The 24931-nt window shown below is 34.8% G+C and overlaps 1 protein-coding gene across 5 annotated transcripts in view; it reads left to right on the top strand.

Annotated features, from left to right (window-relative positions):
- EXOC6 (exocyst complex component 6) overlaps nucleotides 1-24931 on the top strand; it is a 221024-nt gene that overhangs the window by 98507 nt on the left and 97586 nt on the right. For all 5 annotated transcript variants that reach the window (XM_041743259.1, XM_041743260.1, XM_041743261.1 and 2 more), the window contains 5 exons: nucleotides 536-633; nucleotides 6925-7030; nucleotides 11163-11272; nucleotides 19000-19111; nucleotides 19874-20008. In XM_041743259.1, coding sequence (XP_041599193.1) covers nucleotides 536-633; nucleotides 6925-7030; nucleotides 11163-11272; nucleotides 19000-19111; nucleotides 19874-20008 — 561 coding nt within the window. The remainder of the gene's footprint in view (nucleotides 1-535; nucleotides 634-6924; nucleotides 7031-11162; nucleotides 11273-18999; nucleotides 19112-19873; nucleotides 20009-24931) is intronic.

Genomic DNA, 24931 nt, shown 5'->3' with positions numbered 1-24931 from the left:
AAATGTTTGGTACTGAAATGGGTAAAATTTCAACGACTTTGGGTTTAGAAAGTAATAAAGTTTTGGAGAGTGTATGTTTGATGCAGAGATGTACATTTTCCCTCTACAATGAAGTTGATCTTAAATTGAAGGTGCAAAAGGAAGCCAACGCGTTTCAGACGAAATATATTCCCTTTTCTTCTTTTATCCTTTTTAGGGACCACTTTCCAAGACACTATTATGTAGATCACTTATCTTGAACTTTTTCTCCAGTTTTGACTTCTGATACTTCTTAAGGTTAACAATGTAATCCAGACTGAAAAGAGAGAGAAGAAATGGAAAAATTATTCCAGCTTCATAAAACTCTTTATAGGCTCTTTCTTACTTAATGCAATCTAGTAGAGAGTCAAAAGGATATTTTCTTTTCATACTGTTGGAATGACATACAAGATGATATAGTGATCACTTTTAAATAATTATTCAGTATTCCCAACATTTCTCTAATGAATATATCTTTACTTATTTGACTTGCTTATCTGCTTTTGTTGTGTTTTAGGGTTACGGTTTTCCAGTGAACCGACTTTTTGACCTTTTATTTGAAATAAGAGATCAATACAATGAAACACTTCTTAAGAAATGGGCTGGAGTTTTCAGGTTAGTCTAAAGGCCATAAAACCTTAATGTAACAGTGAAAAAGTTTGTCAGATGCTAAAGTGATTGATTTTACATTAGCAATGAAAAATGCTTACAATAATTTTTTATTGTAAAATATACATAGCAAATTTTGCCGTTTTAACCTTTTTAAAATCTACAGTTTCATGACATTAAGTACATTTATATTATTGCACCCATCCCCACTATCCTTCAGAACTTTTTCATCTTCCCAAACTGAAACTATATCAATTGAACATTAACTCTCTAGTCCCTTCTTCTACTCCCTGGCAATCACCATTCTAGTTTGTTTCTATGAATTTGTCTACTCTAGGTACTTCATATAAGTGGACTCATACAGTGTTTGTTTTTTTGTATTTGGATTATTTCACTTAACATAATATTTTCAAGGTCCATCCATGTTGTAGTTTGTATCAGTATCTCATTCTTTTTCAAGGCTGAATAATTCAGTTCCATTTATATGGATATTACCACATTTTATTTATCCATCTGTATTTGGGTCATATGCACCTTTTGCTGTTATGAGTAATGCTGCTGTGAACACTGATGTACAAATATATGTTTGAGTTCATGTTTTCATTTCTTTGGGGTATATATCCAGAAGTGGGATTGATGGATTATATAGCAGATATATGTTTAATAAATTGAGGAACTGACATACTAGTTTTTCCACAGTGGCTGAACAGTTTATAATAAATTTTTAATTGTACTGCTTTTAGTTCTAATCTCTGAATTTTTTCCCCCAGTAAATAGATATAAGGCTGTAAGTATTCAAAGGTATTTAGTATTAGAAATAGAGATTTAGGGATCCCTGGGTGGCGCAGTGGTTTAGTGCCTGCCTTTGGCCCAGGGCGCGATCCTGGAGACCCGGGATCGAATCCCACGTCGGGCTCCCGGTGCATGGAGCCTGCTTCTCCCTCTGCCTATGTCTCTGCCTCTCTCTCTCTCTTTCTCTCTCTGTGTGTGTGTGACTATCATAAATAAATAAAAATTAAAAAAAAAAAGAAATAGAGATTTTTAAATTTTAAATTTTATTTGAAGAAAGTGCTATTTTTACAAAAAACTAGAGTAAAAATCTTTAAGGTGGGGCACGTGGGTGGCTCAGGGGCATGTAGGTGGTTCAGAGGTTGAGCTTCTGCCTTTGGCTCAGGTCATGATCCCAGGTTCCTGAGATTGAGTCCCACATCACGCTTCCTGCAGGCAATCTGCTTCTCCCTCTGCCTATGTCTCTGCCCCTCTCTCTCTATCTCTCATGAATAAATAAATAAAATCTTTAAAGGATCTAATTAGGAAAATTACTTTTGCTTTAATCACTTGCTTGTAGGGAATGGACAAAGTATTTTAAGATCTTTATAATTTTGTATTGCCTTGAAAAGAGAAATCTGTTCCCTAATTCTAAAACTCTTTTTCCCTCTCTCCTCCTTCCCTTCTTCCCTCCTTCCTCTTTCCATTTCTTCCTTTCTTTTTTTTCTTTCAAAAAAACATGTAAGTCTTGAGATCTTACATCTAGGTCATCCAAATATGATAGAAATGACATGGCAATAATACTTGATGAGAGTGAAACAGAGGATATATGAAAGAATTTAACGTAGGTTGGCATTTGCCTCATTAGTTTTCAAAACTGAGTAGTGTTGACCTTCTGAATATTGTAATAAAAATCTTTTAAAAATACTTAGGTGTTCACAAGGTGATACGCTTATTAAAATCAACCAAATAAATTCTTATTTGCACTTTTTGTATTAACATTCCTTAAGGGTTATATTGTCAGGATGTTGTCTCAAGTGGACAGTTGACAGTCTTGATGAAACATGTATAAGTGTCAACAATTTTTGATCTTTAGTATTTTAGAAATATTGGTAGTGCTTATTGGTAATCTATAATGTATATGCTATGATGTAATATGATAATATGACATCTTTCTATATAAAATCTTTATACACACACACATATAATCTTCAGTTACAGGGTTGATGTTATTGCCCTCTTCAGAAGATTATTTAAATTTTTACAATTGCTGATAGATTTGTGTTGACCCAGCCATTTTCTCTTATTTATCATAAGACTTATATAGTATGGGGGGACACCTGGATGACTCAGTTGGTTAAGTGTCTCACTCTTAATTTCGGCTCAGTTCATGATCTCAAGGTCATGAGATCGAGCCCTGTTGCTCAGTGCAGCATCTGCTTGAGAGCCTCTTCTGCTCACTCCTCCCCACCCCGCCCCATTCTCTCTCTCTCTAATAAATAAAATAAATCTTAAAAAAACCCCAAACTTTTAGTAGTCAGTGTTCCCCAAGATTGAGGAGACCATGAGGTATTGTTTTCTCTCTGGGATGCTAATGGGTTCATTTAGATGGAGATAGGATTAATGTTATCTTCCATTGTAGATAGGGAGGATAATGGATGATAGCATGTCACTTATAATGCATAATTCTCAAGTATATTTGGCTTCTACTTTCAGTATCCCTTATAGATCACACTTTTTGCTTAGATTTTTAAGAAGTGGCAGAGGAGTGCTTGGCTGGCTTAAGTGGTAGAGTATGTGACTCTATCTTGGGGATGTAAGTTTGAGCCCCATGTTGGGTGGTATATAAAGATTACTTAAAAATAAAATCTTGAAACAAATAAGAGAAGTAACAGAATTTAAGCTTTTCTTATCCTTATTTTCAAAGATTTTACAAGTAGTGAAGTGACAGCCTAACAATGGCAAAAAAGTAAAAGTTATCATCAGTACTGAATAATTAAGACTTGGCTATTTCTGTGATAGAATTTATAGTCTTAACTATTGTTATAGGTTATCTGTGTGTGATTCTAACTATATTGTGAACATCAGTGTTGTTTATATTCTTGATTGCCTAGCCCCTAGTGCTTTACACAGCATAGTAACTCAGTAAATGTTTATAGACTTCAGTTCAGTAAACAGTCCCTTTTAAGACTACATTAACATTTTCAGAATGTGAATGTACATTCAATAAATTATCTTTCCTTGCATATTAATAGATTCCTTGGCATTTGTGTAAAATAGTTTATGGTCTTTTTTTTTAATTTATCATTTTCTAGAATATGTGTATTTTATTTTATTTTTAATTTTTATTTATTTATGATAGTCACAGAGAGAGAGAGAGAGAGAGAGAGAGAGAGAGGGGCAGAGACACAGGCAGAGGGAGAAGCAGGCTCCATGTACCGGGAGCCCGATGTGGGACTCGATCCTGGGTCTCCAGGATCGCGCCCTGGGCCAAAGGCAGGCGCCAAACCGCTGCGCCACCCAGGGATCCCTAGTTTATGGTCTTCTAGTAGTCTTCTACACTGGAATTTTAATTAGAGTGTTATAGAGTGTTATGTTAGCTTCAGGTTTGCAGTATAGTGGTGCAGCAATTCTGTGTTACTCAGTGTTTATCAAGATAACTGTACTCTTTTTTTTTTTAAGATAAGTGTACTCTTAATTCACTTTACCTATTTCACCCATTGCCCACCCACCTTCCCTCTGATAACCATCTGTTTGTTCTCTGTAGTATAGTTTTCCTTTTAACTCCTTATTTTATTTTATTATTTTTTTTTTAATTTTTTTATTTTATTTATGATAGTCACAGAGAGAGAGAGAGAGAGAGAGAGAGAGAGAGAGAGGCAGAGACACAGGCAGAGGGAGAAGCAGGCTCCATGCACCGGGAGCCCGATGTGGGATTCGATCCCGGGTCTCCAGGATCACGCCCTGGGCCAAAGACAGGCGCCAAACCGCTGCGCCACCCAGGGATCCCTTAACTCCTTATTTTAAAGTGCTATTTAAAAGGAAATAGAATTAGTTGAAGCTTCTCACAGTATTTAAAGTGAATAAGAGTCTTATTCCTCCCTACTCCCGATCAATCTCATTGTAAGTACTTCGTGTACTGTAACAATTTACAAACCTGAGCTTTTATTTCCAGCCTCTCATCAAGACCCCAGACCCATTTATCAGTGAGATATCAGTCATCCATTGCTGAAGCTGTATCATCCTCTTATATTCCTTACCTCAGCAGATGTCTCTGATGAGGTGACATTTACATCATTTGTCCACTTGCCCTATTTAGAAACCACAAATTCATCCAGATCACACCTTCCCTCATAATCCTCATTTAGTTTTTAAATCCTGTCTATATATTCTACTTCTTAAAGCTCTTGTTTTTGTTTTTGCCACTTTTTTTCTGCCCCCACTAGGACAGCTTTTTTTTTTTTTTTTAAGATTTTCTTTATTTATTCATGAGAGACACAGAGAGAGAGAGAGAGAGAGAGGCAGAGACACAGGCAGAGGGAGAAGCAGGCTCCTTGCAGGGAGACCAACGTGGGACTCGATCCTGGTCTCCGGGATCAAGCCCTGGGCTGCAGGCGGCACTAAACTGCGGAGCCACCGGGGCAGCCCTAGGACAGCTTTAATTCAAATCCTCATCACCTTTTATGTAGATTATTCTTCAGTTTTTCTCACTGGCCTCTTTGTGCCTTATTGTCCTTTCCAGTTTATCATCCACATAGTGGGCATGTGACATTTCTCTGCCTAAAACCTATTAATGGTACTCCAGGATAAAATCTGGGTGCCTCAGTTTGTCCACCTGCCCGGCCTCATTTACACCATGTCTTTTGTATACTTGATACTCCAGTAGTGCTGCACTACCGGTGGTTTATTCCCTCCCACATTCATACTTTTTTTACCCTAATGCTTTTGCTTGTTATGTTCCATCTTTCTGAAATGCTGTTCTTCCATAATCTCTTTAGAAGTATTTCTTTTTCATCTTGAAAGATCCTACATAGCTCATGGCTTCTCTATAACACTTTCCATGAGATACCCCCCTCCTACCCTGATAAACTTAATCATTTCTTCCTTTGTACTATTTCTGAACCTTACATGTCTTTTATTGTATGTATAGTACATTATTATAAACACTATTGTTTTCATATCTGTGTCTCCTATTAGGTTGAGAACAAAGATCTTGATTTTATCTTCATGAAGTAGGGAATTTTCATCACAATTATCCGAGAGCCTGGCACACAATAGGTGCTCAATAAATATTAGTCAAGCTAAACTGTTGATTAAAAGAAAGTTGATGATTGGACAGCAAGTATGTTTGGACAGTTTGGGTTATGTGACAGTGACAAAAAATGCCCTATATCTCAGCAGATGAATGCAGACATTTTATTTCTCCCATAGAAGTCCCTAATGGGTCCATGATCCAGGCTGTTTGCATTTGTATTTCTACATTCTCAGCATGTGGTCTCCCCTATCACTATGGGAAAGAGTCACACAGTTAGCTTGTAAGTGCTTTAGACTTGAAACAATACCTATCGCTTCTATTCACAACCCAATGGCCAAAACTGATGATAGAGCTCTGCATCTTTGCAAAGGGGCTGTGTAGTAGAGAGCACATGGGTACTGAGTGAGTAGTAACTGTTTCTACCTTACTAAATATAAGGGGTCCTTTTGTAAATACAACAGTGTTAAAAGACTAAATAAATAGAGAGCATTGTTTTCATCTTCTGGGAATTTATAATCTAGTTGGGAAGAGAGAAAAAACTTACAATTTGAGAATTATCCTATCAAGATATACAACTGGAATACTCTTCATTTTAGTTATAGATAATGAGTTTGTTCAGACTGCACATCTAAAAAATTGTTCTAGGGGGTGCCTGGCTGGCTCGTTGGTGGAACATGTGACTCTTGATCTCGGGGTTGTGAGTTTGATCAGCAATTGAGTAGCGCAACTACTTAATAAATAAATAATCTTTTTTAAAAAGAATTGTTTAAATAAGTAAATAAAAGAATTGTTCTGGAGTAAAAAACTAAAACTAAAGTGCTAAGAGGATGTAAAACAAGTGGGAAGAAGAGATTACATATGAATTTTGATGGACAAGGTTTGTTACTGAATTTTAGAATTGTCTAATAAAAATGCTTTTGCAGTAATTGTCTTTTTTAAAAAAAAATGAATTATCCTGTATCACTCTAGTGATACATTTTTTAATATTAAATTTTCAATTTTCGGGGATCCCTTGGTGGTGCAGCGGTTTGATGCCTGCCTTTGGCCCAGGGTGCGATCCTGGAGACCAGGGATCGAGTCTCATGTCGGGCTCCCTGCATGGAGCCTGCTTCTCCCTCTGCCTGTGTCTCTGCCTCTCTCTCTCTCTCTCTCTCTCTCTCTCTCTTTGTGTGTGTGTGTGTGTGTGTGTGTGTGTGTGTGTGTGTCTATCATGAATAAATAAAATAAAATCTTAAAAAAAATTTTTTTTTCAATTCTCTCTTTCTTCTTAACAGGGATATTTTTGAGGAAGATAATTATAGTCCCATCCCTATTGTTAATGAAGAAGAATATAAAGCAGTCATCAGTAAATTTCCCTTTCAAGATCCAGACCTTGAAAAGGTACAAGCTAGTTTGTAATTCAAGAATTTCTTAAGCATAAATGCATAATAGTTATTGCTACATAATATTAACATTGTAAATTACAGCAGCCTCTTTTGAGGCTTTTGTTGTTGTTGTTATTTGAGAAAATCAGTTATGTTTTGTTAACTTTTGAAGATTATGTTATTGCTGCTACTACTACTGTTTTGGTGAAGTTAAGAAGGGTCTTTCCTGGGGATATTAGGAGCAGTTGTCCTAAATGTTAGGTGGATTCCCAGGACAGGTATTAGTTACATTATGTGGATTTCAAATTAGATAAAGTAAATGTTGAGTAGATTAAAAGAATAAGATTATATTTTAGGGAAAGAGAGGAGAATTTATTTAAAATGTTCATCACTATGGAAGATCTTATTTTGTGTTTTCTTTTCTAGACATACACTTTTGCAAAAAGTTTATCTTCATTAAATAAGAGGTGTATAAAGGCGGTTGCTGCCTGTATATTTTTTCCTGGAGTAGGAGTGTATATTTTTGGAGTCAAGATGTCTGAACAAAAGACAGGATAGAGAAAGAAAATAGACTACATGTAGAGTATTGTGAGAATACATATGATGGCACATGTGTGTTCGTACTACGCATAAGCACACAATTGTACCTATCCAGTATCTCTGTAGGATCAGATCTCCTGGGAAAAGGATATTGTATTTTCTGTTGTCACTTTTTTATTCTTTTTTTCTTTTTACTCTTCTTTATTATTTTCCAACTCTATAATTTAGTTCTTCTCTGCATTTTTATTTCTTTACAATGAAGAAGAATGAGTGAATTTTGAGTGAGTTGTGCAACCTGTGACTGTAAATTTTAATTTTTTGGTATACATTAACTAGGCATATTATGTGTAATAGTCACTAAACTAGACCATGTAATTAAATGCATAGCTTTTAGATTATAGCTAAGATTGCCATTACATATATAATAATAGTTATATTCTAATTATACACAAAAGATCAGAATTTTTTACATGTTGTAGGTTGGTTTTATTTTGTTTTAGTTACAGGTAGTATTTTTATTTAGGGTATAGCATCTGTATAAAGAGCATTGGATTTCGTCCAGGTTCACATGCCAGCTCTGCCTATGGCTTATTATGGGCATATGACTTACCATATTTGGGCGCTTGTGCCACATCTGTCAAATGAGAAGGTTAAACTAAATAATCTTTAATGGGGCAGCCCCGATGGCTCAACGGTTTAGCGCCGCCTTCAGCCTAGGGTGTGATCCTAGAGATCCGGGACTGAGTCCCACATCAGGTTCCCTGCATAGAGCCTGCTTCTCTCTCTCTCTCTCTCTCTCTCTCCCTCTCCCTCTCTCTGTGTCTGTCATGAATATATAAATAAAATCTTTAAAAAAAATCTTTAATGTCTTTTCTAATTACACTAAATTATTCTAAGTAGGTTTATAGTTAGAAGGAAGTTTGGCTTTGCTTATAGAATGCTTCCAAAGTATATAGTACCTCTTAGGACTAAGCTCGTTAGGAGTTGTATTCATTGGTTCATATATTATTAAAAAAAGAACTAGAGTTGAAGTAGAAGCTGTGGAAATTAAAATGCGTGAACCTAAAAAGAAGTCTCAAAGTTATTTAGTATTATTGGATAAAATCCATTTTTTTCCTAATTTGAGTATAATTTTCAATTAAAACTATTAGAAAAGATGTAAAACTGTCAGATAACTCTAGTTATATTTTCAGTGTAAATTACACATGAACAAATAGTAAGACTGCACATATATGCAGAGATCAGCCTTTTTGTAGATAACTGGGCTAATTTAATTAGAATACTTTTGCTAAACCCAGAACATATTCATATTCTGTCTTTAAATGTCATTAAAATAAATTCTTAAATCTGAAATATCTTTCAAATAGTATTAGGTTCATTATTCTGTAGAACATAAATTGGAGGTAAGTTAGCACTTACATCATTATCAAGTGATTTTAAAGAATGGCAACTTTTTGGTTGCTTTTTTGTAGTACTCCTGATTGATTTCTAAATTTGGAAAGGTTGAACCTACTAGTTTTGGAGAGACACTGCTGTATATGAATTTTTCATCAGCAGCCGGTTGTAAGTTTCCTTGTGCTGGAGATACCTAAGAATACCTTTGTTCATTCACATATTTATGATTCACCTGCTATATAGTAGACACTGTGCTATTTGGTTATTTTTTGATCTCTGCTTTCAAGGAGCTTGTAGTCAAGTGAGGGATAAACAGGAAATTACAATTCATAGACATTGGTACTACTTAAGATGGAGCAAGCAGCATGCAGAAAGACTAATTCTGTAGGATAAAGTGCAAGGTTGATAAAGTATAAGAGATGAAGATCAGGAAACAAAGATGAAGTAGAAAGCGCCAGACTATAATAGCCTTTGTAAACAATGTTAGAGAGTTCAGCCTTTATCCTGAGGGCTACTGAGAAGTTACAACAAGGTTTTAAGCAGTAAAACCATAATGAAATTTGTGCTTTTGAAAGATCTCTCTAGGGGCACCTGGGTGGCTCAGTCAGTTAAATGTCAGACTCTTAAGTTCAGCTTAAGTCATGATCTTAGAGTCATGAGATTGAGCCCTGAGATGGGCTTTGGCTGAGCATGGAACCTGCCTAAGATTTTTTCTCCTCCTTGGCTCCCACTCTCCCACTCACATGTTCTCTCTCTCTCTCTCTCTCTCTCTCTGTCTTTCAAGATCAAGCTCTCTATCTCTCTGGCTAATGTGTGGAGATTGGATTGGAGAAGAGTAAGATTAGTGGCTAGGAAACTAGCTAGGGGTTTGTTGCAGTTATCTTGGTGAGAGAGATTGGTGACTTGAGTGGGAGTTATGGTCATGGAATTTTTTTAAAGAGATATTTAGGAAGGGGCAACAAGAGGAGTTGATGATTATTTGCATATGAGGGATGATGAAGATAGAAGGGTCATGTATGATAGCCAAGTTCCTGCCTTAAAGAATAGTAGCATTCACTAAGATAGGAAGCACAGGAAGAGCAGATTTAGAAGTAAAGGATGATAATCACTGTTGGATCTACTGAGTATGTCCCAAATGTCACAGCCAAATGGTAGGTGTCCAAGTAGTGGTTACTTGTATAGATTTGGACTTGAGGAGAGTTAGTCTGGAGTTGTAGATTTGGGTGATAATGGTACTTGGAAGATGATTGAAGTCATGAGGTTAGATGAGATCATCCAAGGAGAATATGTGTGGTAAGAAAAGAAGACATGGGATAGAACTCTAAGGCATGGCAATAGTTTTAAGGGATGGCTAGAGGAAGAGATACAGAGAAGGTAGAGAAATAAGAGGAAAATCAGTTTGGGGCATGGGTACCAAGGAAGGAGAGATCATTTAAGAAGCATGAGGGAACTGTGTCAGATACTTCAGATAAATTAGGTAACATGAGAGCTGGAAAAGTCTACTGGATTTAACATCTATGAGATCATTAGACATCTTGGTGAGTGAGGGTACTTTCACTGGTTAAGCTAGGTTGCAACAAACATGAAGATGGAAGTATAGATTAGAATTCATTAAGTATAAATGGGGCTTTGGGTAAAAATCTTAGAATTTGCCTTTTGGAGACTGAGAATTTGCTAATAGATGTTGGCTGATAAAGCAGTTTAGCCAAAAGGCACTCTATAAATCATTGGCCACACTGCAGTTAAGGTACTATAGGAGTTATGGGATGAAATGGGTATGTTATTAAATTGGTGTCAAGCCTTCTGAAGGGGAATGAAGGGATTCTTTAGAATTAATTGATGATACTGAGCCAGGAAGATGGCCCGTAACTTTCATGGCCAACCTGACTCTTCTGTTATGAATGCAAATCAACAGGCAGCTAGGCATCTTCTGCAGGATACTTATCAGAACATACAGTGGTACTAGTATATGCATTTTCTGCTTCTTAGAAGTGTGATAATATGATTTAGGAAATAGGTCAATTGCCACTTTATTTTCTTCATAAATATTTTGATTTGCTTTAAAATCTCAAACATAATTTAATAGTAAGACTTTGAGATGTAGTTATTTCCTATTCAAATGTGAAAGCAATTTAATTTTTACATTTTTAGGTAATTAGAATATCTTTTTCTAAAATTTCAAAAACAATAGTAACTTGTTTTTCTTTCTACAGCAATCTTTCCCAAAGAAATTTCCCATGTCTCAGTCAGTGCCTCATATTTACATTCAAGTTAAAGAATTTATTTATGCTAGCCTTAAATTTTCAGAGTCACTTCACCGGAGGTAAGTTTACTAATAAGAAATATATCTTTATCATAGCTATTTTTATGAAACATTAACACTTGTTTTTCAGGCCTTGATTCTTTGATGGATTATTATCTCATTGGAGAGGCTTACATATTTAGCAACATTGGGGTTAAATTGCTGTAAATTTGATGTTAGATTTTTTTTTTTTACTTTCTATAATGTAAATCTTAAAACATAAAAATAGAGATAGGAAACTCCTGTGTTTTCAGCATCTGTAACAATAATAAACATTTTTCCATATTAATTTTTTTGCTGAAGTATTTTATTTTTTAAAAATATTTTATTTGAGAGAGAGAGTACCTATGTGCACCCAAGGGGCAGAAGGAGAGAGAGAGAGTCTCAAGCAGACTCTTGTGTTCAGCACAGAGCCCCACATGGGGCTCCCATCTCATCATGACCCTGAGGTCATGACCTCAGCTGAAACCAATAGTCCTACATAACTGACTGAGCCATCCAGGCACCCCTTTGCTAAATATTTTAAAGCAAATTCTAGAAATAATGATATTTTAGTCCCAGAAACAGTATGTGTTTCTAAAAAAAAAAAAAAAGACATTTCATTATTTAATCATCATAGTTATTAACAAAATGTACACTATTCCATAATATCAGCTCCCTACTCCATATTCACTATTTTCTTGATTGTCTTCAAACTGTCTTTTTACCATTGGTATATTGGTTTGCTAATAACAGTTTACTACTGTTACTCTTTTTAGAATTTTTTAATTAAGTTTTTAATTTTGATTCCAGTATAGTTAATATACAGTGTTATATTAGTTTCAGGTATACAATGTAGTTCTATACATTACTCAGTGCTCATTATGGTAAGTGTCCTCTTTAATCCCCTTCACCTGTTTCACTCATCCCCCTGTCTGGTAACCATCAATTTGTTCTCTCTTTCTCTTTTTTTTCCTTTGCTCATTTGTTTTGTTTCTTAAATTCTACATATGAGTAAAATTATTTGGCATTTGTCATTCTCTGATAGACTTATTTTCTTTTTTTTTTTTTTTGATAGACTTATTTTCATTTAGGATTATATTCTATAGCTCCATCCATATTGCTGCAAATGGCAAGATTTCATTCTTTTTATGGCTGAATAATATTCTGTGTGTGTGTGTATACATACCACATCATCTTTATTCATTTATCTTGGACATTTGGGCTTCTGTAGTTGGTATATTTGAATCAGGGTCCAAATAAAGTTTATTAAATTTGTTTTCCAATATTCCTTATTTTTTCTTTTTCTTTAGTTGTTTAGATCTTATTTATTTTAGTTTTTCTGTTGCTCAGATTACCAGTAACTAAACAATATCCCTACTTTACTTGTCAAAAGAAGCTGATATTCTTTTTTTGTTTTTTTTTTTAATTGTTTTTTTTTTTTTTTTAAATTTTTATTTATGATAGTCACAGAGAGAGAGAGAGAGAGAGGCAGACACACAGGCAGAGGGAGAAGCAGGCTCCATGCACCGGGAGCCCGACGTGGGATTCGATCCCGGGTCTCCAGGATCGCGCCCTGGGCCAAAGGCAGGCGCCAAACCGCTGCGCCACCCAGGGATCCCAGAAGCTGATATTCTTAATAGTTTTGTTTTCCCTTAATTAGGTTTAAAGTGAGGATTAAAAAAAAATCAGTTGGGATCCCTGGGTGGCTCAGCAGTTAAGCGATTAAGCGCCTGCCTTTGGCCCAGGGCGTGATCCTGGAAACCCAGGATCAAATCCCACGTCAGGCTCACTGCATGGAGCCTGCTTCTCCCTCTTCCTGTGTCTCCTCTGCCTCTCTCTCTCTCTCCCTCTCTCATGAATAAATAAATAAAATCTTAAAAAATAATAAAAATAAAAAAGAATCAGTGGACTTAAAGGATGTTGTAGCAAATTGTATCATACTCAGTAATGGAGAGTAGTACAGCAGTTATTGGTGGCTGTAGTGAACTCGATTTTATTTTTTTTAAAGATTTTACTTATTTATTCATGAGAGACACACAGAGAGAGGCAGAGACATAGGTAGAGAGAAGCAGGCTCCCCTCAGAGAGCCCGATGTGGGACTCGTTCCCTGAACTCCAGGATCAGGCCCTGAGCCGAAAGCAGAGCTTAACCACTGAGCCATCCAGCCATCCCCTGAACTTGATTTTAAATGAGAGAATACCATTTATTTGGTGTGATAAAAGTACTAGCTTCTATTTATGGAGTTCAGAAATGTGATATCTCTGTTTTACTGACAAGGAAACTGAAGCTCAGACTCTCCATCATCCAGAATGACCCATCTGGTTAGTTTGATAGCTGGGATGACGGAGTAGGTCTTCTGACTCCCCTATCAGTGAAAGTGTTTGGCATATAAGGAACAATCAGTTAATATTAGAAGAACATTAATCTTTATGCCTTCTTGTTCCAGCTACTGAGATGGACCCTGCATTACAGTCACAGGATATATTTCTAATCATGAATACACTCTGGAGAAGAGAGTGGTGAAACTGGCTTTCATAGTCTCCCTCTCTGAATTTTATTTTTCTGAATTTGTATACTGAGTGGCAATAAATACCTTTCACTGTGAAACTTCTGAATTTTAAGTCATAAGAAAGGCTTGAAGGCAGTTCAGATATAAGTCATTTATTTTTCAAGCTGAAACTGAACAATGGCAGTTTTATTTTATTTTATTTTTTTAATTTTTTAAATTTTATTTTATCGGTGTCTCTTATCATAAGCTACCATATTTTGGATTTAAAGAGCAAATAAAGAGGAAGAAATGTGTGTTCTGCCAGGGTAAAGAGTGATCTGATTTTAGGTCTTACACTGCTTTTTCCTTGCAAATAGAGGTGCTTTAAAAGATTTCTTAATTTTTGTTCCTGAATAATATATGAGTTGGAAAGGAAAGGAAAAGAAAGGAGGATAAATACCTAATGCATGGCATTTGCTGTGCTATGTGTTTCTCACAAGCCAGTAGTCCCCAGACCAACAACATTAGCATCTCATGCAAATTGTTAGAAATGCTCCCTCAGACCTACTGAATTAGAAACTCTGAGGGTGGGGCCATGGGTTTTACCAAGTCCTCTGGGTAAGTCTAATGTACTCTACACCTGAAGAAACACTGCATTAAGCTCTTTAAGCTTCATTGTATTCTACCACCTCTTATACCAATGTCTCTAAAGATATATTTCAAAGACATTAGCTTTTTCTTCAATTGTAAAGTTCTCTAGAGACACTGTATTCTCTCTATTGCACAATAGGATATACACCATATAATCTAGCATTTGAAAACCAATGTATATATAGGAATATTAACTGAAAATTAGTAACAAATTACTACAGTGGTGGTTTTCAGTAGTGGAACTCAAATGGTCTGAGAGCTGCTAGTAATTTATGCCTATCTTGTTTTTCATTTAACACTCTAAATTTTTTATTTTGACAGAGGCAATATATTACAGTGGTTAAGAATATAAATTTCAAACTTGGTCCTTAGAGTCTTGATGGTGACACTGACTAGTTCTATCTAGTAGGACTTTGGACAAGTTACTTAATTTTAATTTGTTTAAATTACAGTTCCCTTGTCTGTAAAGTAAGTGAAATAATTCATAGTGTGGTTGTAAGAATAAAATAAGGGAGTGCAAGTATAATAAAGCACTCAGGGGCAGCCCCAGTGGCGCAGCAGTTTAGCACTGCCTTCGGCCCGGGGTGTGATCCTGGATACCTAGATCCAGTCGGCTCCCTGCACGGAGCCTGCTTCTCCCTCTGCCTGTGTCTCTGCCTCTCTCTCTCTCTCTCTCTCTCTCTCTCTATCATGAATAAATAAATAAAATCTTTAAAAAAAAAAAAAGCACTCAGTATAGTGCCTGGCATATGGCAAACACATAGTTACTTCAGAGAAGATGGAATACTACAATATAAGTATTGGAGCTTAGAGTGTTTATAGTTTCAGCATCAGGGAATTGTTGAATAATTTGTAAGGGAATGACATTACTAGGTTATATTTTACAGAGTTTACTCTGATCTCAGTGTGGATGATAGATTGGAGGGGGATAAAAAGGAATAGTGATGTTGAACTGGTTAAGACAGTGGTTTAAGAAGGGAGATGAAGAAAGACTGAAGTAGGATCAGTGGTGACAGAGAGGAAGGGACATAAACAAGTATTTAGGAACCTGATAGTACTTTCTGCTTGTGAATAATTAGAAGAAATTGTTAAGGGAAGGTAACAATTTGACTTACGTTTGGGTGGACTTGAATTTCTTTATATACTCTCAAATAGATTCTGGTTATATTTAGTCATCTTTGAAAACAATGCATGCATTCATCTGTTCTAAACATGTGCACATGAAAGGGAGAAACAAGTATCTCTTTAATAGTCATCCTACAACTTGGCTCAATGGTTCTATTTGAGGATTATTCTTGAAGCTGCTGTCTCAACTCTATAATATTGAGTTCCCCTCAACTTTTACTTTAATGTAGATTACTTTAACATTTTTAAAATTGGTGGTATATTACAATTTCATGTCCTAACACATACTTTTTATTACCTAATCTAAAGGTTGATTATTGAAAAATAAGACTGATATCTAATTAATGTATTATTAAACTATAGAAAGTATAGCAACTTAGCAGTTTAGAATTAAGTTTTGTTTTATTTACAGAGGAGAGACATTGGCTATCTAATTGTTATCTGATTTTTTTGTTGCATTTATAACACCAAAGATAAAAGTCATCAGTTAAAATATTATGTATGATTTCCCCTAACGTCCACTAATGGCTTACTAGAACTAGAATTGGGACCTCAGTTCTGACTCTTTTTGTATGTTAACTCCTAGCCTTCTAGGAAGTCAGTGTTATGGCCTAAAGCTATAGCAGAGAAGACTGTCAATTTTTTTCCTCTCTTTGATAAAAATATTTGTCACTCTTGTTAGTTCAATATCTAGTTATTCTTTTTTTTTAAGATTTATTATTTATTTATTTATTTATTTATGATAGACATGGAGAGAGAGAGAGAGAGAGGCAGAGACACAGGAGGAGGGAGAAGCAGGCTCCATGCCAGGAGCCCGACGTGGGACTCAATCCGGGACTCCAGGATCGCGCCCTGGGCCAAAGGCAGGCGCTAAATCGCTGAGCCACCCAGGGATCCCCAATATCTAGTCATTCTAATGAACTCTCTATGACCATAAGTTCCTCATTCAACAAGGCTTATGTTTATACTTTTGAAATTATATTTTATTAAAAACATTGGCTATTTTCATTTTGTTAATAAGAGAAGCAGTAGTTCAGACTGCAGAGACAGACACAGCATAGTTATTTTAAAAATATGTAAATATAAATTTATTCAAAAAATCAATTGATCAAAAAATAAATTGATCATCAGGTTTCTGACACATATTTTTATTTAAAAAAAAATTATATCTGTGACCTGAAATTGAGCTATTTGAGTACCTTTGTTTTTTTTTATTTGTTATTAAAAAGTTCTGGAAAAAATCACTTTCTGGGTTTTAAAGCTCTTTTATTATGTTTAAACATATTTTGGAGTTTGATTTTTAGAACCAGAAGATGCTTCAGAGCTTTTTTAGTACAAATGTTTGGGTTTCTTTTTATATATGAATAAAAGTAGGACTGGAGAATGAAATGACTTCATGAAGAGACTTCAAAGTCTCAACTATTTGGTTGCAGAGGAAACATCTGGACCTAATATGATCTATAAGAAATTTTCAGTTTGCCTAAGAGGTTAAGCTATAAAATATTTTAAGAGATTTATTGTAATTAAGATTTAATTACTCCGAAATGTTTTTTAAAATGTGGGAAAAGTACAAGTTATAGGCTCAAAGGACAGGGAGTTAAGGAAAAAAATCTGCTCAGTTGAGATAAAAACCTGATGGGGGAATACTGATTATTGTCAGGTACATCTTGTTAGGACAAAAAGGACTTAAATGCTGATAGGTTTTCTTTCTCTACTATTTCTTATGCAAGAAAAAAAGTATGCATTGACTTAGCATTCAAGGAAGTTCAGGGAAATTAAACAACAGGCATTATCTATGCATGACTTTTCATCTGAGAAGTATGCTATTCAGGGTGTCTTTAAGCATAATTTGAGTGTGTCAAAAAAGAAACCAGAGGAGTAGGCAACCACTTCTTTTTTAACAGAGTGAGTATACTGATTGTTCTAGGACAGTGTTGATATGATTAGAAAGAGTCTTCTGTCTCAAAGTTGATGTCCAGTAACCCTGAAACCCTGCTGCTGTGTCTGGGAAGTCTTGATTTTAGTTGTAAAGTATCAAGAAAATATTCTTGAGGTCTGTCAGAATTAAGGTTAACAGATACTGAAAAGAGTGCCTCCATTAAAATGGAGAACATTGGAGTAGTAGTGAGAAGTACCTGTGTTTTGTCAAATCTTGCTCTATTTGCATTTTTTAAAGATTGCATTTATTTATTTGAGAGAGAAGAGAGTGTGTGGGCATGAACAGCGTAGAGAGGGAGAACCAGACTCTCCGCTGAGCAGGGAGCCCAACGCGAGGCTCCACTCGAGGACCTCAGCATCATGACCTGAGCCGAAGGCAGACGCTTAACTGAGCCACCCAAATGCTCTGCTGTATTTGCATTTAAAAAATAAATATAAACTAGTAAATATTTGTGCTTCATAGATTATTAAGAGTAATGTTTTAATAAAAGAAAAAGGATGCTAAAATTTTAGTCTATGTTTAAAGCAGTTGGTTTGCAGCTGAAGTAATTCCACCTCCTCACCCCCACACCAGGTACATTTTACATTTGGCAATGTCTGAAGACATTTTGGGCTGTCACAACTAGGGGGAAGGGTGCTACTTGTATCTATTGGGTAGAGGCCAGGAATGCTGCTAAACATCCTTCAGAACATAGGACAGCCTCACAACAAAGAATTATCTTGCCTAAAATATTAATAGTGCTGAGACTGAGACTGGGAAAACAGTCCAAGGACAGCTTAGCTCTTTTGATAATGAAGCTATATATATATATATATATATATATATATATATATATATGAATGAAGTAATTGTTTACTTAAATTGAAGGCCTAGTGGTTAGGAGAAAATAAAAGCTTGTTAGTGCTTGCCTAGTAATCTTTAGGATGTTAATAAATATCAGAGGTTTATTTTTTTCTCTTTTTCTTTGCACCAAGTTAAAACTAATGTAAGGTAATTATGTTTATTTCTTTGAACCTTTTTAAAAAATGTCAACGGACATTAATAGCTTAGTTACATTAAAGTTAAATCTAGTAATGGCTCACATCAATTTGCATTTAAAAAATAATTTTAGCTATAGTTGTATTTTTTGATTGATTATAGTTGTATTTTTGTTGTATTGAATATAGTTGTATTTTTTATTTTTTGATTGCCAGACTTTACATGTATAGTTGTATAGTGTCTTTGGAAGTATCCATAGTGGAGTCATAATTTAAAAATAACTTTATTTCAAAAAATAAAAATAAATAAAAATAACTTTATTTCCTTATACTAAGTACCGCATGGTCTTACTGTAATAGTTAATGGCATACATTTAAATTATGCCGTAAATAAACATTCTACTTTATTGAAAATGTCCCTTTTGTGACAGAATTGAATTTGGGGATTTAATAAATCTGGGTAATTTATTTAAAGATATAAAAGAATGAGGTGGAGCAAGTTATTTTGCTAAACTGTGTTAAATCATTTAGGAAGCTAACTGTTACCTTTGTGGAAAGCGAAATAATAATCAACCTTTATTTTTAGCTCAACAGAAATAGATGATATGCTTAGAAAATCTACAAATCTGCTGCTGACCAGAACTTTGAGTAGCTGTTTACTGAACCTTATTAGAAAACCTCATATAGGTTTGACAGAGGTAGGTTAAAAAAAATACTTAATAGCTAAATCTTTCATTATATGAAAAAAACTTTACGAATTAAGTTATTGCTAAACATCATCCTATAATACTAGCTTTCTTTTTTATTTTAAAATTTATTTTATTTTTAAAGATTTATTTATTTATTTTAGAGAGAGAGAGGAGTGCACATATATGGGGAGAGGGGCAGAGGAAAAGAGAGAATCTGAAGCAGGCTCCCTGCTGAGCACAGAGCCACCACTGGAGGCTTGATCTCAGAACCCTGAGATCATGACTTGAGCCAAAATCAAAAGTCAGATGCTTAACTGACTGAGCCATCCAGGCATCCCATGTATTTTAAATTTATTAGTAGAAGTGGATTTGTTTTGTCAGTGTAAATTCGAGCCATGTAAGGAAAAGGGTTTACTTGGAGATTAGTTAATAGTTGAAGATATTAGAACATATATGTAGATTTTTTTGATAGCCACACTACACTTTACATGAAAAGTGAAAATACTCCGATTTTTGCTTGGTAAGTGTATAATATTGGAAAAGTACTTTTAAGAGTTATTTTAAATTAATTGGCAGTTAGACTCATATTTTTTTTGAATGATAGCATTCCATAGTATTTGCAGCCAGGTTTTGAAGTCACATAATCCCTTGTATCCTATAAAGCTGTAATTATGCAGAAATGGTACAGTTGCTAAAAGTAATAATTTATTTTCAAAAACCAAATGATTTGGTGTACATGTCATTTTACCAGATATATTTTGTATTTTCTAGCTAGTGCAGATCATCATAAACACAACACACCTGGAACAAGCTTGCAAATACCTTGAGGACTTTATAACTAACATTACAAACATTTCTCAAGAGACTGTTCATACCACGAGACTTTATGGGCTTTCTACTTTTAAGGTATGTAAAAATCTGACCAAAAAGTTTTATTTCCATTACTGTAAGCAAACTTAAAAATTAAAGACAATTTTTACTGTATACTTGATTCCATTATATTCTGACAGTTGAAAATTAGAGATGATCATTTTCAACAGCAAGCAGATAAATATCAGTTCTCTTTTGGCACTTTAGACATCTTTACTAAATTGAAAAAAATATATTGATTTTCTACAGCTCTATTACATTTTTTTTTAAAGATTTTTATTTATTTATTCATGAGAGACACAGAGGGAGAGGCAGAGACATAGGCAGAGGGAGAAGCAGGCTCCATGCAGGGAGCCCAATGCGGGACTTGATCCCAGGTCTCTGGGATCATGCCCTGAGCCTAAGGCAGATGCTCAACCTCTGAGCCACCCAGGTGTCCCTTGTTCATGTTTTGAAGACTTAAGAGTATTGCTAAATCGGTCTAACTGGATTTGCATTAATATCTCACACACAGTTCCATAAATAATTTTATATGTAATGTGTGCACATGTGTATTTAGAAACTAAAAATATAAGATGAATTAGGTAAGACTGGCTTTATATCCTTTATTAACTCTGATCTGAAGAAAAGTAAATATTACCTTATTACATGTTACTGAAGTCCTCTTTTCTGACTGGAAAGATTTTTGTTTATATAATACTGTGGAGTATCCCAAAAGATTAATGGTTGTTTTAAGCAGAATGGAAGATTAAATATTTTATTAATTTGTTTTATGAACTATTTTATAACTTCATTGATTTGGGATCATGTAGATGAGACCCTGGCATAATCTAGTAATAGAAATCATTATTCATTGAATTGTTTATTAAATTAATATAAATCACTTACTGCTATCTTTTTTTTTTTTTTTAACTGACTGCTATCTTTAAAATAGGTTGGCTAGTTTAACCTCATAGTCTTTTCAAAGTTTTTCATTGAAGAGTTCTCATGTTTTTACTGTTGCTATATTATAAATTACTCAACTTGTCTCCTGTAATTACAGTACAATTAGTTACATTTAAAAAATTCAGTAGACTTGTATTTAGAAATAATTAATGTTAATAGGAACCACACTTCGAAAGTGTGAAGTCCAGAAATAATTCTTGTATCCTAAAATTATCTGGCTGGTCTCCAAATCTTCTGTTTTTCTGGCGATTCTTGAGGTTATAGTCATTCTGATACATAAGGCACAAATGCAGCTAGTATCTGAGTAAGGAAATAGATAAAATTAGTTATTAAAACAGAAACTTGACAAAACAGAAATTCATTTATTCAGATGGTATAGTACAATAATTAAGGACAATGTATTTTGAAGTTAGACTGTTGTGTGATTTTGGGCATGTTCTTTAACTGTATTGTTTCCCAGGTTTTTTTCTATAAACTCTGAGTAGTAATGTATTACCTACCTCATACAATTATTATGATATATAAAGGGGATACTTAGCATAATGTCATTTGTTGTACATCATCTATGCTCTGAGCACTCTATTAGATGCTAAGAATATAAAAATGTATCTCTGTCCTCGAGAAGCTCTTAGGAGAAAAAACTATAAAAAGACCCTTGACAGTATGGTGTGATAAATACCATAACATGGGAGGAAAGTCCACAAGGTTTTGTACATTTTTCTAATCCAAGGACAAATTCTTTCCTTTTATATTAGATTTTGCATAATCTTTCTTTTTTTCATTATTGTTCTGTCCTTATGTCCATGTGTTACTCATACACTGTCAAGAAGAGATATACTAAGAACTGGAGTTATAAGTATATTTAACGGTTAACATTAAATTTAATAAGCTTACTCTGTACTCTCATTAAAACATAAATTGCCTTGACATCTGGTTTATCGAGGGATCTTCAAGCAAATTTTCTTTTCATTTATAAGTCAGAGAACCAAAGACACTGGAACATGATGCTTTTAGATTAAGGGATCTCAGAACTATACTTTCCCAAATCTGCCTCTTGGGAGGGAATACTTGGAAATGTTAGTTCTGGTTCATCATGCGAATGGTCCCATAAGTTATATTTAGTTGAAACACAACTGCTATAGAATACTCCTTGGGTTTTCTCAGAAATCAGGAAATCAAGTGCAGCTTATACAAATAGTAGAGCATCCTTGTTTTTTGTTTTGTTTTCACACAGAATTCCAGAAACCCTTTCTGTTTTATGATATGAGAACAAGAGCTGTTTTCATTTCTGCCTTTTGTCTGTTTCAAGAGAAATTTGTCTTAAACTCTGAGGAAGCAGTTCAACAGTGAGAATTATTAAATCAATGTAAAAGTGAATTATTGAGTGAGATTGGGGCAATTTCCATTCCTAGGGAATAAGTCAGGCTGTTGCCTGTTTCACAGAGCTGATTAAAGTACAGTCTTGATTACAGACATTAGCATGGATTGCTTAGTTAACCTCTTAGCCTAATTCTTTCAGTGCAGTGACCCTAGCAAACATATTTCTGTTTAGTTGCCTAATGATTATGGAAATAAGCATTTAGCAGTTCTTTGATCCACACCCTCATTTGTTTCCTTTCCAAAAAGCACAGATGCACACACCAAGTGCTTGATTTTTTACCTCATTTACTTACTTTATGAAATATTATATAAACTCTTCTGTTAGTGTGCCTTTCAATTTGCTAAATCTGTAAGTGATACAAAAGAGGTTAAGTAACTAGTTTCTGCCCTCAAGCAGTACCTCAGCTTTTTAAAATTAACCTGGACCCACACTGAGAACTACTTTAAGACTTCTGAATGAAAAGATTTGCATCAGAATGGAGGGGGAAAATGGGAATACCATTACCTTTTTAATCTATATAGTAGAGAAGTGGCCCAGTTCTTTTTCTTTGACATCAGAACTCTTTACCTTTGCTTCTGGGAGTTTTTCCAACCTGCCACTCTAAAGACGCCTAGCAGTGATTCCAGCTGTAAGTGCCTAGATGGAATATGCTTCTGATTCTATTTCTAATTTGCCTTTTGAAAAATCTGTTGATGACTGTATAGCAAAGTTTTTTTTAGAACTTTAAAGTGACAGTGGTAAGTTTTTAATTAAGAGCTTGAAATTCTCTTCCTATGCAGCAACGACATGGTACATGGACTTAAAAAAATTTTTTTTAATTAAGTGTAACATACATATATAAACACACATAATTTATAAATGTAAAAATTATAAATATATATAGCTTATTAATTATTAAGAGGTAAACACAGACTTATAGTTTCATTCTGGCAAGCAAAGAGCTTGGAAGTTGTCACTCTGTCCTGACATGTAAAAAACTGAAAAATCACCCTTTCTTTGATCTGTCAGAGAAGTGAGATTACAGGGCATACTGCTGGCCCCCAAGTTGGAGAGAGGCAGGAAAATACAGAGAACCACAACCTAATGGAACAGAAACTTCCACAGGAATCAGTATTGGGGTAGGAAAACCTGAACTGTATTGATGAATTGCTGGAGGCTCAATGTGGACAAGTCAGGGAGTTAAAACTCCAGGGTGGGGCACACACTTTTGTGAGTTGTCCCTCCTGAAGCTCTACCAGCTTCTTCCAGTGAAGACTGAAGAATAATGTTGTGCTTCCAGCAGTGGGGAAGGAAAAGGAACCATTTTGAAATACACCAGAGCATGCTGTTCTTTAAGTATTCTTTTCTTCTTAATAAGACATAACCTCAAAAGAAACTATGTACCAGTGCCTGAACTATAGGGATTTTATCAGAGCCTAACTAAATTGGGGGAAGAGAAATACAGAACTCTAGCTGCTGTAGCCATCCCACCAAAGGGGTGGAAATGAGAAACAGTTATGAAGTTTACAGCTAAGGGCCAAAGCTTACTCAAAGACTGTGATCCAGTCAACTATACTTAAATAATAAAAATTAAAAAGAAAAATAAACCCAAAAACCTGTGACCTTAATCATGACTATAGAACACTTCCTCTCCCCTCACACCTTACCACCACATTACTAAAGTCCTATTTACTGCAGTTCCTTTCACCTAGTACATCATGTTCGGCTGTCAAGAAAAAATTTTATGGAAGACTAAAAGACAGAAAGCACAATTTGAAGAGGTAGAGTAAGTATCAGATTAAGATATTCAGAGATATTATAAGATGAGGAATTTTTTAAAATTATGATTAATATGCTAAAATGAATAACGTAGACAATATGAAAGAACAGGTGGGCACTGAGACGGAAAGTCTAAGAATAAAAAAGAAAGGCTAGAGATCAAAAGCAATATAATAGAAATGAAGAATGCCTTTGATGCATTCATTAGTAGAGTAGACACAGTTGAGGAAAGAATCTCTGAGCCTGGGGATATGTTAATAGAAACTTCCAAAACAGGCAAAGAGAAAAAAAATGCTGAAAAAAATTAAACAGAATATCCAAGATTATGGGACATCTACAAAAGGTAAACATATGCACAATGGGAATATTAGAAGAAGAAAAAAGAGAGAAATGGACAGAAGCAATATTTGATGCAGTATTGACTGAGAATTTCCTCAAATTAATGTCAGACACTAAACCATGGATCCAGAAAGCTTAGAGAACACCAAGCAGGATAAATACCAAAATAATTATGCCTAGGCTTATCATATTCAGACTGCACAAAATTAAAGAGTCCTGAAAGAAGCCAGAAGGAGGCAAAATAAGAGTTACCTAGAATTAACAAAAATAAGAATTACATCTGACTTCTCTTTGTGAAACATGCAAGCAAGAAGAGAATGGAGTGAAATATTTAAAGTGTTGAGAGAAAAACACTCACCAACCTAGAATTTTATGTCCTGTGAAATTATCCTTCAAAGGTAAAGGAGAAAGACAAATAAACAAAAATTAAGAACATTTGTGGCCAGTAGCCATGCCTTGGAAAAAATGCTAAAATAACTTATTCAGAGAGAAAGAAAATGATTTAGGTCAGGAACTTAAATCTACATATTCAAAGG

Source organism: Vulpes lagopus, chromosome 2, assembly GCF_018345385.1.
Source record: "Vulpes lagopus strain Blue_001 chromosome 2, ASM1834538v1, whole genome shotgun sequence".
NCBI lineage: Eukaryota > Metazoa > Chordata > Mammalia > Carnivora > Canidae > Vulpes > Vulpes lagopus.
Note: the sequence above shows the minus strand (reverse complement) of the source record. Positions and strands in the feature narration are given on the sequence as shown.